The 18,839-nt window shown below is 39.7% G+C and overlaps 1 protein-coding gene across 2 annotated transcripts in view; it reads right to left on the bottom strand.

The window, feature by feature from the left end:
• Positions 1 to 18,839, bottom strand: part of MGAT4A (alpha-1,3-mannosyl-glycoprotein 4-beta-N-acetylglucosaminyltransferase A) — a 152,851-nt gene that overhangs the window by 9,724 nt on the left and 124,288 nt on the right. For both annotated transcript variants that reach the window (XM_084646887.1, XM_084646888.1), the window contains exon 13: positions 4,309 to 4,387. In XM_084646887.1, the coding sequence (XP_084503013.1) occupies positions 4,309 to 4,387 (79 nt within the window). The remainder of the gene's footprint in view (positions 1 to 4,308; positions 4,388 to 18,839) is intronic.

Genomic DNA, 18,839 nt, shown 5'->3' with positions numbered 1-18,839 from the left:
CAGAAGGCAGACTGAATTGCAGGTTTTTTTTTGAATGGGGAACCAGTCCCTACCCAATGATTGACAAAACTGACCCTGCCTCGGCAAGAACAAAGCAAAGGGAAAACTGAACGCAGGAATAACATGCCTGGAGAAGTGGGGAATATATATTCGGTTTATGGATGATCTTTCCTTTCTTGTATGGAGGATTTTTGAATAGAGCAGTTGAGTCTATAAACTGTTGGCTTAGAGTTACAGTATTGCCAAACTCAGGTGTTCAAACATCCTATGTCAGGCCTCAATAATTAGGAGTTTATGTGAAAAATAATGAGTTCAAATATATGTTGAGTTCTTTTTTTGCCTTTTATATTATGAGCCTTTATGGTATACCAACAGCTATCTTACATGGGGACATCCAGGAAAATTAATCTAAATTATCTAAAGGTGAAGTGGTTTAATTAAAGCACATTAAATCACTGTTTGGACACTGTTATTCAGAATTAAAGTGGCCTTAATTGGGTTTATTTTAATTCACTTTGGAAGTGAATGTGGTTTAGCTAATCTCCTTCAAATTCACACCTTTAGTTAATTTGGATTAATTTTTCTGGATATCCATATGTAGACAAGTCCTCAGGTCATAGAATCATAGAAGATTAGGGTTGGAAGAAACCTCAGGTGGTCATCTAGTCCAACCCCCTGCTCAGAGCAAGACCAACCCCAACTAAATCATCCCAGCCAGGGCTTTGTCAAGCCAGGCCTTAAAAACCTCTAAGGATGGAGATTTCACCACCTCCCTAGGCAACCCATTCCAGTGCTTCACCACCCACCTAGTGAAATAGTTTTTCCTAATATCCAACCTAGACCTTCCGCACTGCAACTTGAGACCACTGCTCCTTGTTCTGTCATCTGCCACCACTGAGAACAGCCTAGCTCCATCCTCTTTGGAACGCCCCTTCAGGTAGTTGAAGGCTGCCATCAAATCCCACCTCACTCTTTTCTTCTGCAGACTAAATAAGCCCCAGTTCCCTCAGCCTCTCCTCATAAATCATGTGCCCCATCCTCCTAATCATTTTCGTTGCCCTCTGCTGGACTCTCTCCAATTTGTCCAAATCCTTTCTGTAGTGGGAGGCCCAAAACTGGATGCAATACTCTAGATGTGGCCTCACCAGTGCCAAATAGAGGGGAATAATCACTTCCCTCGATCTGCTGGTAACGTTCCTACTAATGTAGCCTAATATACCGTTAGCCTTCTTGCAACAAGGGCACATTGTCGACTCATAGCCAGCTTCTCATCCACTGTAATTCCTGAGGTCCTTTTCTGCAGAACTGCTGCTTAGCCAGTCGGTTCCCAGCCTGTTGCAGTGCATGGGATTCTTCTGCCCTAAGTGCAGGACTCTGCACTTGTCCTTGTTGAACCTCATCAGATTTCTTTTGGCCCAATCCTCCAATTTGTCTAGGTCACTCTGGATCTTATCCCTACCCTCCAGCATATCTACCTCTCCCCCCAGCTTAGTGTCATCCGCAAACCTGCTGAGGGTGCAATCCATCCCATCATCCAGATCATTAATGAAGATGCTGAACAAAACCGGCCCCAGGACAGACCCCTGGGGCACTCTGCTTGATACCGGCTGCCAACTAGACATTGAGCCTTGATTGCTACCCGTTGAGCCCAACCATTTAGCCAGCTTTCTATCCACCTTATAATTCATTCATCCAATCCATACTTTTTTACCTTGCTGGCAAGAATACTGTGGGAGACTGTATCAAAAGCTTTGCTAAATTCAAGATATATCGCTTTCAAACTTTTCAAAGTTTTCTCTGCAATCAGAAGGGCTAGAAAATTACTTTATTTTTTGTTTTCCTTTAAAAATGCTAATGCCTTCATGTAATCGCTTGACTTGAGAAACTAAGGATTTAAAAAAACAATGAATATGGCAAGACTCACGATAAAAATCACAAGAGTTGGCAACGTATTTTAACCCCGTTTAAAGGCTTCTAATTGTCTTTCTATACATCTTTGGGCTTTATTTAGACATGTAAAATAGTATGATGAAATGTAAACTGTATTAAAATTAATAATTTTAATGATGTTTAGAATTGTATACATGATAAATATATGGATTTTTTAAAAGAAAAATTTTCTTGACGAAACAACAAGAATCAAACACCAGGAGAAAGGGATATCAAGATTGTCATAAATATAAAGGGAAGGGTAAACCCCTTTGAAATCCCTCCTGGCCAGGGGAAAGCTCCTCTCACCTGTAAAGGGTTAAGAAGCTAAAGGTAACCTCGCTGGCACCTGACCAAAATGACCAATGGGGAGACAAGATACTTTCAAAAGCTGGGAGGAGGGAGAGAAACAAAGGGTCTGTGTCTGTCTGTATGCTGGTCTTTGCCAGGGATAGACCAGGAATGGAGCCTTAGAACTTTTAGTAAGTAATCTAGCTAGGTATGTGTTAGATTATGATTTCTTTAAATGGCTGAGAAAAGAATTGTGCTGAATAGAATAACTATTTCTGTCTATGTATCTTTTTTGTAACTTAAGGTTTTGCCTAGAGGGGTTCTCTATGTTTTTGAATCTAATTACCCTGTAAGATATCTACCATCCTGATTTTACAGGGGGGATTTCTTTATTTCTATTTACTTCTATTTTTTATTAAAAGTCTTCTTGTAAAAAACTGAATGCTTTTTCATTGTTCTCAGATCCAAGGGTTTGGGTCTGTGGTCACCTATGCAAATTGGTGAGGCTTTTTATCCAACATTTCCCAGGAAAGGGGGGGTGCAAGTGTTGGGAGGATTGTTCATTGTTCTTAAGATCCAAGGGTCTGGGTCTGTAGTCACCTAGGCAAATTGGTGAGGCTTTTGACCAAACCTTGTCCAGGAAGTGGGGTGCAAGGTTTTGGGAAGTATTTTGGGGGGAAGGACACGTCCAAACAGCTCTTCCCCAGTAACCAGTATTAGTTTGGTGGTGGTAGCGGCCAGTCCAAGGATAACGGGTGTAATATTTTGTACCTTGGGGAAGTTTTGACCTAAGCTGGTAAAGATAAGCTTAGGAGGTTTTTCATGCAGGTCCCCACATCTGTACCCTAGAGTTCAGAGTGGGGGAGAAACCTTGACAAAGATACACCACTCTTTACCTGCTCCTGTCTGAAATGTTTCCTATCTTTTCCAGCTGACCTCCACGGTAAACTAGTGAACTTAAATCAAATTAACTCTACCCAGTTGAATGTAAATATGATGAGCCAAATTCAGGCCTAATTCGGGTACAACTCCATTTAACGCCTCTTTATGCCAGTTCTGAATTTGGCTAAAGATATTTCTATTGTGAAATTATGCAGCTTTCCAAATAATTTTTGCATTTTGAGCAGTTATTTCTTTTTTTATAATTTCACTCTTGTAATATATCTATGAGCATCAATAAGTTTGGCCTCTCACAACACAAGGAAGTGGGGAGAGGAAAGAGGGTCTTGTTTCGATTAAAACTGTGAAGTAATATCTCATGAGTGAAGGTAGGATTTGTGTGGGGGAGGCAGTGGGAATAAAGTAGGGGAGAGTGGAATACTAGCAAGATCACTGCTCTGATATCACTTTGAATCATCATATGTTAATCTTCCAGACACAATGGTCAGGGTTCTTCCAGCTAAAAATATCTGCATCAGATGTGTATCAACTGCAATGAAATTGGACACAAATACTTTAGATTACTTCAAAAAGAGGGTTATTTCAGTCAGTATGAAAAGAGTAATGTCTTTGCTATTGGAATAGAAATTTTTGTGGTGAAAAAGACTAAAGATTCTCCTTTAGGTACAGTGGTTAGAGTCTGACATCAGACTGGAATGGTCTTTATTCACTGCATTGCCATCTTGAGGTAAAATCCAGGTTGGTTGTGTAGAAGGAACAGAACGTTTCACACTCTGTTCTATTAACTTGACAATTAAGATACCAAAATATCTGCTTAGCTGGATTTATGCAGGATCTTTAAGGCTGGACACTCAGTGGATGAAAAATGAGGAAGCGGAGTGAAGCCAATTCCTCCAAAATCCAATTCTTAAAACAAAACAAAACAGCAGCTAAACAAAAATAGATGAATAAAGACTGTTCTCCTCCAGATTACCTATCTTCCTTTTACCAAGCTTTCTTCTGAATGAAAGTCTGCTCTTTGTAAATAAGGTCTGTTTAAAGTAAAGAGGAATAAATGTGATGAGATAAGAGGTTTTCAATTCCAATAAAAGAGACACCCATAATTTTCCCAGCCCAATGATGTCATTAGAAATTAGGAGTTTTGCTTTTACTCTAATATAGAAAGGAGAGATATTAATGTATTCATACCTTAAAAGGCAGAACCTCCACTGTAGTATTTAGTAGAATATCTCCTGGATGCTCTGGATTGCCACTACGAAAGAAGTATCTATAAATGCAAAAATTAAAAATAAATGGTCTGCACACCTCAGCCACTGTTGACTTAATAAGTAACATTAAAAGACATTATGGAAATTACACTGGTAGATGATCCCAGTTCAACTATGAAAATCAACTGAAAATTAGTTTCATATACTAATGTACTAAAAAACCCTGCTTTTTAAAAAAAAGTGACTAGGCCAAGTTTTTTAAATAGGATTTGCATATTACTAGAACTTGCCCCTAGAAAAATAACCATATAGAGCTGGTCTTGACACCACAAGGTTATCCTGTGAGACAAAGGGGACTGGGAGACAACAGGTCCACTCAATAGAACACAGGATTGGGAGTCAGGAAAATTGCATTTGTTCTTAGCTCTACTGCTGACCAGCTGTTTAACTGTGGGCAATTAACATAAGCCCACTGCACCCCATCATTCCCATCTGCAAAACTAATACTAAATAACTTCTTTCATAACATACTTTGAGATCTAGGGATGAAAAATGCTATATAGTAAATGCTACATGTTATTGTCATCTGTATTGAAATTTGCTGGTCATGGCAAAAGCTACTGAATAAGCACTAACCGAGATCATGAATGCAACAGCAAAGCTACATAGTTTATTAGCATAGTTGTAGTTACACATGTCTGTATTCATAACTATAAGTATTAGTCTTAACATTTACATAGTGTTATGGCTCATCAAAGCTACAACCCCTTGATCACATATTATAAACAAACATACAAAAAACCTACAAACAAACAAATCCCCAAAAGTAATGTAGTGCAGTAGACAAAAGCTACTTTCCCCCACCCTAGTTGTGGAACAGTTTCCCACTTTTAATGGGGTTACGGATTTATTACGAGAGAGAAAAACAAGGTGTGTTAGGCAACAACGGTACCCGTGTGTATTTTACAGAGTAATTTTAGAGACCATATTGCGATGTGCATCACAACTCTGAAAAAAGAAACTAGAAAATTTCCCTGTAAACATGCATATTGGATGGATTATATTACATAAAAAATGTTTATAGCACTTAAACCCTCATGCTTCAGGGCACAAGTAAACCACTAACAACATGAGAAAAGGAATTCACTTCTCCCATGGGCAGGTTATTCCGTAATTGATCGTTATTAAGTTTCCTGGACCTTACTCTGAAGGAGTTGGTGCTGGACACTGTTAGAGACTGGACACTAACCCAGAGGAACCATTGGCTTAATTCAATATGGCAGTTTCTAGGTCCTAAACCTAGTGGCAGCCAGCTTTCTGGCTGAGAGGACTTAGAGGAGCTCATGGACTATGGAACTCCCTACCACCAGAGACTTGGATGAACCTGAGATGTGCTACTTTTAAGAGTCAAGACACGATTGTCTCTTTGAGCAAGGCTTCCCCTAATAACGGTGGGAACAGAATGTTCCAAAATGTGACAATGAAATGGAGGAAAAAGACAACAATTCCACTTTCAGAAAGTAACGTAACAAAGCTGGGATGAACTGTGTGACAGAAATTACATTTTTAATTATGCCTATGACATCTGGTAATGGACACATTTCAAACAGACATTTGAAAATACACATTTGTAAGATCTCACTTTGCTAACAAAGAACACTCAATTTAAGTGCCTGCTAAATTTAGCATTAGGTTTATTAGGACAAAATTGGATGTTTCTCATCATTAATAAATACATTTATCTCCACAGTCAAAATTTTTCCGCAGTGTAGGCTGTTTGAACCGTGGTTGCATTTATTAATTATACTTTATTTTTTTAAACGATGTATTAATATGATTATAAAAATAAATGTGTATGGCATATATTAAGAGTAACTAACTGGAATTTTAATGCAAAGTTATGGGAGAATTCCAACATAGGGATTCACAGACCAGGACACACCAACTCAAAGCAGCACCAGACCCTGCCAGAACAGATACAACACCTGCAGACATATCTTCACTGCTACAATGATCAACAACCCCCACAACACACCCTTCAAGATCTGTGGATCCTACACATGCCTGTCACAACATGTAGTATATCTCATCCAGTGCACTAAGTGCCCCAATAACAACTATGTAAAACCAATCACTACGCTCTCAAATTTAACTCACACCGGAAAATATAAAAGACAAATACACCCTATCACCTGTGAACGAACACTTTTCACAAAGCCATCACTCTATATCAATCCGCATCCTCAAAGAAAACCTGCACAACACATTCAAAAGATCAGCGTGGGAGCTTAAATTCATAACTCTGTTAGACAATAAAAATCACAGACTGAACAGACACATTGGATTTATAGCTTATTAAAACAATCTGTAACCCAACTAAACCCCTCTTTTTGTCTTGTGACTGCAGGGGTGTTAACTGGTCACTTCACCTTGAATGATCCCTTACATTACTGTCAAGGTTCCTTCCCCACTCTGAACTCTAAGGTGCAGATGTGGGGACCCGCATGAAAGACCCCCTAAGCTTATTCTTACTAGCTTAGGTTAAAAACTTCCCCAAAGTACAAACTTTGCCTTGTCCTTGAACAGTATACTGCCACCACCAAGCATTTTAAACAAAGAACAGGGAAAGAAGCCACTTGGCGACGTCTTTCCGCAAAATATGCCCCCAAACCCTACACCCCCTTTCCTGGAGAAGGCTTGATAATAATGCTCACCAATTTGTACAGGTGAACACAGACCCAAACCCTTGGATCTTAAGAACAAAGAAAAATCGATCAGGTTCTTAAAAGAAAAAATTTAATTAAAGAAAAGGTAAAAGAATCACCTCTGTAAAATCAGGATGGAAAATACTTTACAGGGTATTCAGATTCAAAACACAGAGGATCTCCCTCTGGGCAAAACCTTAAAGTTACAGAAAACAGGAATAAACTTCCCTCTTAACACGGAGAAAATTCACATAAAACAAAAGATAAACTAATCCGCCTTGCCTGGTTAACCTATACTGGTTGCTATGTTGGAGACTTGGATTAGGATGGGTTGGAGAAGATGGATTTCTGTCTGGCCTCTCTCAGTCCCAAGAGAGAACAAACACGTAAACAAAGAGCACAAACAAAAGCCTTCCCGCCCCAAGATTTGAAAGTATCTTGTTCCTTTATTGGTCCTTTAGGTCAGGTGCCAGCCAGGTTAGCTGAGCATCTTAACCCTTTAAAGGTAACAGGATGTTGCCTCTGGCCAGGAGGGATTTTATAGCACTGTATACAGAAAGGTGGTTACCCTTCCCTTTATATTTATGGCAATTAAAATATGTGCTAGCTACTTATGCTAAACAATCTGTTCCATCTTGCATTTAGCTGTCATGCTGGGCGTTCCTTTCCTGTAAGGATAAGGCCTTTTCCTGTAGCCATATCGTAAGGCCTAAGGCCTTTGTCTGCAGCCATATTAGGACAGCAGCAGCCATTAGCTAAGCAGCAGAAAGTCACATCCTCACATTCCATCTAAAATTACATTAAAACAGTGGTACTCAAACTTTTGTACTGGTGACCCCTTTCACATATCAAACCTGTGAGTGCGAGGTTTGATATGTGAAAGGGGTCACCAGTACAAAAGTTTGAGTACAAAAGTACCCTGCTTACAAATTAAAAATACTTTAAAATACATTTAACACCATTATAAATGCTGGAGGCAAAGCGGGGTATGGGATGGAGGCTGACAGCTCATGACCCCCCATGTAATAACCTCACGACCCCCTGAGAGGTCCCGACCCCCAGTTTGAGAACCCCTGCATTAAAACAATGTAATATCGGCTGTTAAGGTGATCCTAATAGCACCCACCATTACCAGAGAAAGGAACAAATCTTAAGATGGTTAAAGAAAACTTAGTTTGATAGCATTCTGTATGGCAAGAAATCACTAGTAGTGGTTGTGAAATCCCCACTTCTTTATTGTTTTATCTTTGTGGTCCCCACTTCTCTATTGTTTATCTGGATGGTCTCTGTCTGGTTCTTTGATTGTTTCTGTCTGTTACATAATTAATTTTGCTAGGTATAAATCAATTAGGGTGGTGGGGTATGATTGGTTAAATAATTGTTTTACAGTATGTTAGAATTGGTTAAAAATTGTTTAATAATATTTTAGTAAAATGATTGGTTAAGGTACAGCTAAGCAAGACTCAAGTTTCACTATATAAACTGAGGTCCAAAAGGAAGTTCTTTGGAACCAACTCCAGGACACAGCCCCAAGATCAGAGGTACCAGACCTCAAGATTACCTGATCCTGACTGGCCAGCAGGAAAAGTGCATCTGCCTTATTGGGAGTGGTGAGCATTGTGTGCTTAGCATGTGCATTCTGTTTTGGTGATTGTTAATAAATAGAGGTTAAGTAGGATATTACTGTGTAAGTCTCCTTCACCCGTAAATCCCCAAAAGATTAAGTCCACAGGGAATGGGTGTTTACCTGGAGCCCATGGAGGAGTAGAGCCCAGAGCCCACGGAGGGATAAAGTTAGATGCCTTTTACCTGGAGCTCTAGGAACTGGGAAAGGGTGGGAGTGCCTAAATCAACCGGGTTACGCCTTGAGCCCGAGGAACTAGGTAAGGGCGGGTGTCCTAGAGTGTGTGTAATAGAGAATTTTGTACGGGTAACATTTGCAGACCTGAAGAATAGCTCCATGTGACTTGAAAGTTTGTCTTTCTCACTAACAAAATTTGGTCCAATAAATGATATTACCTCACCTACTTTGTCTTTCTAGTATCCTGAGACTGACATGGCTTCAGCTACACGCATGCCTTTTAACATTGAGTTTTCAACACGCACTGTGTGAATGAGAAACGCCAGCATTTTTTACCACTAGGTGGTATCTCTACTTGGGAATTTATTAAGGCCATTCATTTATACAAATAGAACACGGACTAGTTTCCTAAGATTAATGTCTATGTAACTGCGTATAGAAGTGACATCTAAATACACTACTTTAACAGGCCTCTGTTATTCTTAATGCATCTAAATAAATATGTAAAATCTATTAGCACTGAAGCCCTCATTTCAACTGAAATGTAAAGTAAGCACCATCTAACACACTACATATGCATCATCACTCAGTTAAAACTAGTTCAAGAATTATCACTTAACTAAAATTATGAAAAATCACTCAATTTACAATTTATTAAAATGTAATCAGACATAAAATTTCCAATTTGTCAGTGTTAAATATGTCTAGAGCTGGATAAGTAGTTGCCATTAATCCACAAAATCTTTATCTGCAAGAAATTATTTTTTTCTGTGATTAATGATCCTTGCAGAAAGCATCATTAAAAGAAAGCAGAAGAGGAAAACAGGGCTCTCTAGTCCTGATTTGGGAAAACATCTCTATTCAGACATCAGCACATGCTTAACTTTAAGCACCTGCTTTCTCAAACAAGGAAATTCTCTGATAAAGTGATAGGTGACAAAAAAAATCCTAAAACAGGATCAGGGCTCTGAAAGAGACAGAGCCAAATTCTGTTGTCAGATACATGCATGCAAGCTCCATTGACTTCAGTGGCATACACTGAGTTCAATAGGAATTGCACAGGAATAGCAGAACAGAATTTGTTTCAGGGACATGGGCTCTGTAAACTCTTCAAGAAAAATATTTGTTCTTTTTAACAATTGTTGTTAAATGTTCAATACATGAGTTTACACAATGCTAACACAGAAACAGAATTTATCATACACAGGCCTCGAATCTACAGATTTTATCAAATAAAACTCTTATTGAAATTAATGGAGAGTTTTGCCTAGATTAAGGACTGCAAAACTGAATTTGTAGTCTTTTTTCTAAACATTTATGAAATCTCAAAAACATACCAGGAGTACATTTTCCACCTTTTCCTACAGGTCTCAGTGATAAGTAAGCCAAAATTACAGCAAAGCAGCCCAGAAAGATACTTGTTTAAAATGTGCATTTAGATCTATTCTGATGTCCTTATGCATTCTAACATCCTAATCATCAGTGGGAGTTTTACCACTATATTAATGAGATAACCCCGATGAAGTGAGCTGTAGCTCACGAAAGCTTATGCTCAAATAAATTGGTTAGTCTCTAAAGTGCCACAAGTGCTCCTTTTCTTTTTACCACTCTCACGCGCCAATATTTTTTCATAAGGGAAACTCTAGAAACTCCTTTACAGTCATCATGCTCTCTGAGTTAATGGTGAAAAAATTGCAATGGTAACAGTGTTTTTCCTGCTGTGCTATTAACATTTAGACACTAGGGGGTGATTTTGTTCATTTACAGCAATTATCAGCTCCACTGTAGCAACACTGCAACACACACAAAAGTTAGCATAATCTCAGTATGATATGATTTAAAAAAATGATTGACCTAAATGAGTTTCCAGGCTTCCTTCTATCCAAAGTTGTCCTTTTCATTTATCTCTCTTCCTCTACGTAAACAACACATACACATCTGTAATTTCTCTTTGACAGATCAGGTCTATTACCATAATCAAAGAATGCATACAAAATACAAATAAAGTTATGCATGATAGTTAAGTCTACGTTTTAGTCATGGGTATTTTTAGTAAAAGTCATGGACAAGTCAAGGGCCGTAAACAAAAATTCACAGCCATGACCTATCCATGACTTGTACTATATACCCATGACTAAAGCTGGGGGCAGCGCAAGTGTTTGGGGTGGAGGGGGTTGCAGCCCAGGGGGTGCTGCGGGTGCTGGGGGAGTGGGCATGGTCCAGGAGCAGTGGATCACAATGGGTGCTCGGTGGGTGCCGTGGGTGGTCTGTGGGAGGGAGTATTGGGGCATGTTCCCTAGCCGGCTCCTGGGAAGCAGCAACCTCCACCTCCTAGCTCCATGTGCTGCCTTCAATTCGCCCCAAGCCTCAGTTCTGCAGTTCCCATTAGTTAAGAACTGCGGACAATGGGAGCTGCGTGGGCGGTGCCTGCAGGCTGAGGCAGCACATGGAGCTAGGAGCTGAGGGAGGGGAGTTCCTGTTGCCCTTCTAGGGAGCACCCCCCCCCCCACAGGTAAGCACCGTCCCGCACCCAATCCCCAGCCCTGAGCCCCCCCCACCTGAACTCCTGTTGCTGGGGGGAGAGGGTGTGAAGGGCCTAAGACTGCCCCAAGGGCTGCCCCGAGTGGCTCAAGCAGCTCCCAGGCCAGCCGCACAGGCCGCTGCGGAAGTCACAGAGGTCACAGAATCTGTGACTTCTGTGACCGCGGTGACAAACACGGAGCCTTAATGATAGTATATTCTTGTACTTCAGATTTATAAGAATTTTATTTCTCTTAAAGATAAAATTATTTGACAGCAGATCAAAACTCTATTGCTAGTACACTGGTTGCCATTTAGCTAGGTGTCCTGCAGTAAGCTTGCCTTCCTCTCAGTGGATAACGAGCACAAGGCCCAAGAGGAGTTGAACTACAGAACATTTTCCTAGCTGCAAGACCTGACTGATGTGTAGAGATGTGCTTTTGGTTCATGAATTACTAAGACATCTGGCCTGGGATTTAAGTGGTGTTAACCCATGGGAACGGTCATAACCATACAGCTAAGGGTAGCCTAGAATTTGTCCTTACCTGTAAGGGGTTAAGAAGCTCAAATAACCTGGTTGGCACCTGACCAAAAGGACCAATGGGGAAAGAAGATACTTTCAAATCTGGGGAGGGGGAGACTTTGTTTGTGCTTTTTGTTGGGTATTCTCTCCTGGGACTGAGAGAAGCCAGGCCGAAATACATCTCCTCCAACCAATCCTGAACCAGCTTCTAATATTACAAAAATAGTAAGTAAAGCCAAGCAAGGTGTGTTAGATTATCTTTTGTTTTAGCTTGTGAATTTTCCCTTTGCTAGAGGGAGGTTTTTTCCTGTTTTTTGTAACTTTGAACTAAGCCTAGAGGGAGTTCCTCTGTGTTTGTGAATCTTTTGTTACCCTGTAAAGTTATCTTCCATCCTGATTTTACAGAGGTGATTCTTTTAACTTTTCTTTAAATAAAATTCTTCTTTTAAGAATCTGATTGATTTTCAGTGTCCTAAAACCCAGGGGGGGTTGATCTGTGCTCACTTTGTAACCAAGTGGTTAGGATATTATTCTCAAGCCTCCCTAGGAAAGGGAGTGTAAGGGCTTGGGGGGATATTTTGGGGGAGATTGGGCTCCAAGTGGCCCTCCCTGAATGTTTGTTTAAATCATTTGATGGTGAAGCATACTGTCCAAGGACAAAAGAGATTTGTGCCTTGGGGAATTTTTAACCTAAGCTGGTAGAAATAAGCTTAGGGGGTTGTTCATACGGGTCCCCACATCTGTATTCCAGAGTTCAGAGTGGGGAGGGAATCCTGACAGGAACATTGGAAATATGTATTTTTTCTGCTTGAGTGGCATTTTTCTTGTCACTAAAATCATTAACAATAGTGTCTCATCTATCTGCTATTTCTACACAATAGCCTCAGAATCATTATTTAACATTAAAATTCAGAAAAGCGTGTGCATGCGTGTACACACACACACGTATATTATTCCAAACTGAAGTGAAAATTGCTAAATTATTCTCTTAAAAATAAAAGCTGTACAAGAATATTTTAGTTACAAATTTAAACATGCAGAAGTTTGGAAATTCTAAAATAAGTTTGTCAATGAAAAGTAATATTAATTTCTATTTTGTAAATGTAACATCAAGCTACCTCAAAAATGAAACTGTAAAAAGCTGCTCTGTCCCTGACACCTTCCTTGTATGGAGTATGGGGTCAGGGTTAATAACTACCTAATTCTGGTGTCATTTAAAAAACCTCAACCATTTGTACAAATCTATGTCAATACTTTTAACCTCCATTTGTGATTTTAATCTTCTCCATTCCATACTTAAACTGTTTAATCTCTAACAGCAGTTCTTCATCTCTTCTTGTGCAAAAGCATGTGCTGATTGTACCCTTTTTGATCAGCTATTGATTCTGTAAGGCTCATAAATCAGGTCAGGAAATAGAAGTAATCTTTTCTAGCAAATAAAAACTGTAGTTTCCAGCGTTTCAAAAATCTATGCTGGTTGAGAGAATTAATTATTGTTTCTCTCAGCTCAAGTTCTGTCTTTAGGTTTCTGCCTCATGTCCTTTCAAATTTTATGTACTTATAAAATGTACTTATTTTACACTTTTGATGAAGACAAGGCTTTCCTTTCTTCACAGCTGGCCTTAAAGATACTAGTGAGCTTGATACTGATCAGTATCATGTAGTTCATGAAACTACATGAACATCACTTGTAGTTTCATAAAGTTTAGTTTTATATTCATTTCTTGGTAATTCAATATAAACAACTACAATTATACTAGAGAAAAGGAAATAATATTTCCCTTAAATTAAAATTCTCTATCGATGGGTGATACTTATTGGACAGGTGTTATTTAATTTGATTTTTTTTTTTTAGAGTCTATTGTTGTATAACGTACAACTGCATTTTAACTTAGTTGGAAAAAGTATTAGTTTTTTTTTTTCCTGTCTTGTTTTTATGTGCCTAGTGAACTGTTTGATCTATTTATAAAATCCCGGGGGTGAAAATCTGGCCCCACTGAAGTCAATGAGAGTTTTGCCGTTGACTTCAATGGTGCCAGGATTTCGGCATTAGTGGTTTTTCTGGACTCCAAGCTCTTTTTATCATGGTTGTAGTTCTTGTTATTTAGGTTATAGTATGTGTTTCGTTTCTCTATACATAGATTTTAAAACGGCTCTGGTTTTGATAATCTTCTCTTACTGATTGATGTTTACATGATTTTTAAAAATAAAATAAGGAATGTTCTATAGAATAATCAGATTACATGTATGTTAAAATGTGTCTTCCTCTGAGAAATCACCATAGCAGGCTTACTGTTCTTTTTCATTGTTCTAAAACACCATTTTTTCTCCTTTGAGTGATTGTGCACATATACATTTCGCTGTGGGTGACTCACCAGCCATTTTCTTATAAGTGGTGGGATTTTGCATTATCTGAAGAGAGACTGATTTGCCAAAGCAGGAATCATCCCAGGAAGCTTGAGTAATAATATTGTATCTAGAGAAGCTATGTACAGTTGAGCATGTTGCTGCTTTGCAAATGTCCATTACAGAAATAAAGAAAAGGAGGACTTGTGGCACCTTAGAGACTAACAAATGTTAGGAATGTTGCTCAAAAAAGACTGAAAGTGGAATGAGCCCTAGTGGAGTGGACCATTATTATGGTGGAGTAAGGACTTTAGCAAGACCATAGCAAAGCTTGATATAGTCAAAAATCCAGTATAAAATACACTGAGCTGGAACAGGTTCCCTTTTTGATCCTTTCAGCAGAGACTTCAAAGAGTCCAGCAGAGGATTTGAAAGACGTTTTGTGGTTGAGGTAAAATGCCAGAGCCCTCCAAACATCTAAGATGTGAAGCTTTTCTTTGGCCTTGGAACTATGACATTTTGGAAAGAACAGTGGGAGATAATACTCTGGTTGAGGTGGAATGCTGATACCACCTTAGGCACAAACTTGGAGTGCGGCCCAAGAGACCTCTTGTCTTTGCAGAAAACTGTGAAAGGAGGGTCTGCTAAAAGTGCCTGCAGTTCTGAGATTCTCCTTGCAGAGCTAACAGCCATCAAGAACATGGTTTTCAGAGATGTTATCAAAGGTTCAAAAAGGGAACCAACAAGCAAGACAGCATTAAATTCAGGTCTCATGAAGGTAATGGATCAGACACAGGATGGTACATGCTAAGAAATCCCTTTTAAAATCTGGAAATGACAGGCTGTGAAAAAAGATAGAAAATCCATCCACTGGAAGGTGTTCTTCAGAGATGCATGCTAGATGGACTCTCACTGAACTGACAAAGACCAGAGGACTTCAGATGCAGTAGATAATCAAGTACATTATTTCAGTGATAGGTTACATACTATAGTTAAAAGAAAAGGAGTACTTGTGGCACCTTAGAGATTAACAAATTTATCTGAGCATAAGCTTTCATGAGCTGCAGCTCACTTCATTGGATGAAGTGAGCTGTAGCTCACGAAAGCTTATGCTCAGATAAATTTGTTAGTCTCTAAGGTGCCACAAGTCCTCCTTTTCTTTTTGCGAATAGAGACTAACACGGCTGCTACTCTGAAACCTGATACTATAGTTAGTAGTACTGCAATTTCATATCTGAGTTTTTTCAGAACGCTAAGGTAAATATCATATGGTCCTGGTGACTTCTTATTGTTTAGTTTATCAAACTGTTCTCAAACCTCTTCAACTGACAGAGATCAATTTGGGACAGTACTTCAGATTTGTTGCCCAAAAAATAGCTCTGATGTGGGTATCTCCCCCATAACCTCTGAATTGAAGATCAGTGCAAAAATTCATTTAGCTTCTGTGCAAGGGCAGTGTCTTCCCGGAATCCTCCTTTAACAGCTTTGTCATCTACTGGTTCCACTGCCTGTTAAGTCGGCTTCCTGCTTCTGATGTACTTTAAACAAAATTACTGTTAGTTTTTCCATTTTTAGCAAGTTGCGTCTCAAATTCTTTCTTAGTCTGCTTTATTATACTTTGACATTTTACTTGTCAGAGTTTGTGATCCTTCCTATTCATCTCATTAGGATTTTAGTTCCAATTTTTAAAGACTGTCTTTTTGCCTCTAACCATTTCTTATTCTGCTGTTCAGCCATGGTGGCATTCTTTTGGTCCTCCTTCTGTCTTTTTTTATTTGGAGTAGACATTTATTCTGAATGTCTACTGTGGTGTTTTTAAGTAGTCTCATGCTGCTTGAAGCCATTTTACCCTTGTGACTGCTCTTTTTAATTTCTGCGTAACTAGCATCCTCATTCTTGTGTAGTTCCTTTTCAAAGTTAAGTATCACTGTGGTGGGTTGTATTGGTATTTTCCTCCCTACAATGATGCTAAATTTAATTACATTATGGTCACTATTACCAAGTAGTTCAGCTATAATTACCCCTTAGATCAGATCCTATGCTCCACTTAGGACTAAATCAAGACTTGCCTCTCTCCTTGTGGGTCCAGGACTAGCTGCTCCAAGAAGCAGTCATTTATGGTGTCTACAGATTTTATCTCTGTATCATGCCCTGAGGTGACATTTACCCAGTCAATATGAGAACAGCTGAAATCACTCATTATTATTGCGTTTTCTGATTTTTAACCTCTCTAACCTCCTTTTCGTTTCACGATCACTGTCATCATTCTGGTCAGGTGGTCGGTAGTGTATTTCTACTGCTATACTCTAATTATTCAAGTATGGACTTTCTATCCATAGATACTCTTAGGTACAGTTTGATTCCTTTAAGATTTTCACCTTATTTGACTCTACTTTTAAAAAAACTTATTGCCTCCAAAAGGTTCCCCAGTTCCTAATAAACTTAACTCCCTCCTTGCTACACCATCATCTCATCCAGGCATTTGACCCTTGCAGTTCTGCCTGTCTTACTAGGCTTGTGCATGGAACTGGAAGCATTTCAGAGAGTGCTATCATGAAGGTCCTGGACTTTAATCACTTACCAAGCAGCCTAAATTTGGCTTCCAAAAGCTCACTCCTACCTTTCCCTGTGTCACTGATAACCTACATGTACCATGACTACTGGCTCCTCCCCAGCACAGCCTATAAGGCTACCTAGATGTATCATGAGATCCACTACCTCTGCACCCAGCAGGCAATTCACCATGCAGATCTCCAGCTCATCAAAAACCCAACTATCTATATTTCTAATAATCAAATCCCCCACTACTTTGTCTGCCTCTTCCTAATAAGTGGAGTCCCTGCCCCTGGAGGGATATCCTCAGTGCAAGAGAATATTATGACATCTGGACTGTGGATCCCAGCTATGGGATTGTTTCCCTCTACTCCAGCTTCATGCTCTCCCTCCCCAGACTTTCATCCTCCTTAGCAGCACAGGGACTGTTGGACAGGAGGCTATGTCCCTAAAAGTCTCCTCTATGTACCTCTCTGTTTCCCTTTGCTCCTCCAGTTCAGTCACTCTGGCCTCAAGAGCCCATACTCTGTCTCTGAGAGTCATGGGTTGCTTACACCTCACACATACATATGCCCCCTGCACACAAGCCAGATAATCAGACGTGTTGCACTCAATGTAATCAACTATGTAGCTCCCACCCTGCTGCTGGTTTTCTGCCTGCATTTCTTTTACTCTTATGGCTTTTTTTTTTTTAATATAGTTTAAGTTTGGGGTATATTTGTTAGGTGTATTTTTTGTTTTTTCCATGTCAGTTACTTTTCTTCGGGATTTGGTGTCTTTCTAATAGTTATAATCCCTTGACCTCCTCCCCCTGCAGCCAAACTTCTCTTTACCTTGGCAGTGCTCTCACTCAGTTGTAGGCCTGGAGTATCAACAGCACTGAAATCAGAGGCAAGTGTTCTGTTGCCAGTGCCACTGGTACTGGACCCAATGGCACTGCAGTCAGGAATCTGTCTGGTAATGATGAAGGCATTCTTTATGGCCCCACTGAATTCCAGAGTCAACAGTGCTGCCTCAGACAGCAATGGTGAGTGTCTGGATTTACAGTCAGACTTTGACTTGGCACTGGAGAACTTTTTAGAAGATTTTCTGTGGGGTGACACTTCAAAGAGGCTGCAAGGAAGGAAGATAAGTGGTGTTTCCCACCTAATTTGGGCTTAGAAGCTGGTGCAGCTAGATAGGTGCTCCTCATGGACAGACTGTCCATCCTCTCATGGTTGGGTCAGGCTCTGAAGGAGGACGTATTGGCTTCTTTATGACATGTACCTTAAGGTTGAAATCCCTCTGCTTCTTCATCCTCATTGGAAAGGAAGAACAAATAGGACATTTGTCCTTCACATGTCCTTCACCTAAGCAAATTAGGTAGCTTTAGTGTCAATCCACAGCTGGGACCTTGGCCCTGCATATGACACATTGCTTGAGTCCTGCGGATTTCTGCATATCAAACCCCTAATAGGAGAACTACTTAAGTAAACTGTATGAGATTAGCACTAAAACTAATTATAACTATACACAAAATAGAGAAAATCTCTTTTTAAAGGTTGGCTAACTGCAGCTGAACAGCAACAGGGGAGCTCCAACTCTTGCCATGGCTGGTAAGAACAAACTGTGAGGAAGGCGGCAGTCATGCCCCCTTTTACCCTCAGATCAGTGCACAAGGACAGCGAGGGCACATGCGCCACCTGTTGGTAATGCTGGCAAAAGTCTCTGACCCAAGTGCACTGGCACACACACACCTACAGTGGAATTTGTGAATGGATTTTTATTAAGTCTGATTCAGTTATGGTGTAAAATCTGTGGTTTTCTAAAAACTGCTCTAGCTGAAACGAAAACTATATGGTATCCCTATTCATAGTAGCTCTTCCTCTTTAACTGCAGGCAAAAACAATAGGAAGGGAGGACTCCTAATGTATGGTTTTTCAGAATATTGCTAAAACCATTTTCTAAATTATATAGTACACTAATGACATGAGGAATCATGACCTAATGTAAAATATTTCCTTCAGATGGACTCATTTTATATTCTTTAATTCCTTGAATATTAAAGACGGATATATTGCCTT

Source organism: Lepidochelys olivacea (assembly GCF_965140295.1).
Source record: "Lepidochelys olivacea isolate rLepOli2 genome assembly, chromosome: 1".
Classification (NCBI taxonomy): domain Eukaryota; kingdom Metazoa; phylum Chordata; order Testudines; family Cheloniidae; genus Lepidochelys; species Lepidochelys olivacea.
This window is presented reverse-complemented; position numbering and strand designations above follow the sequence as displayed.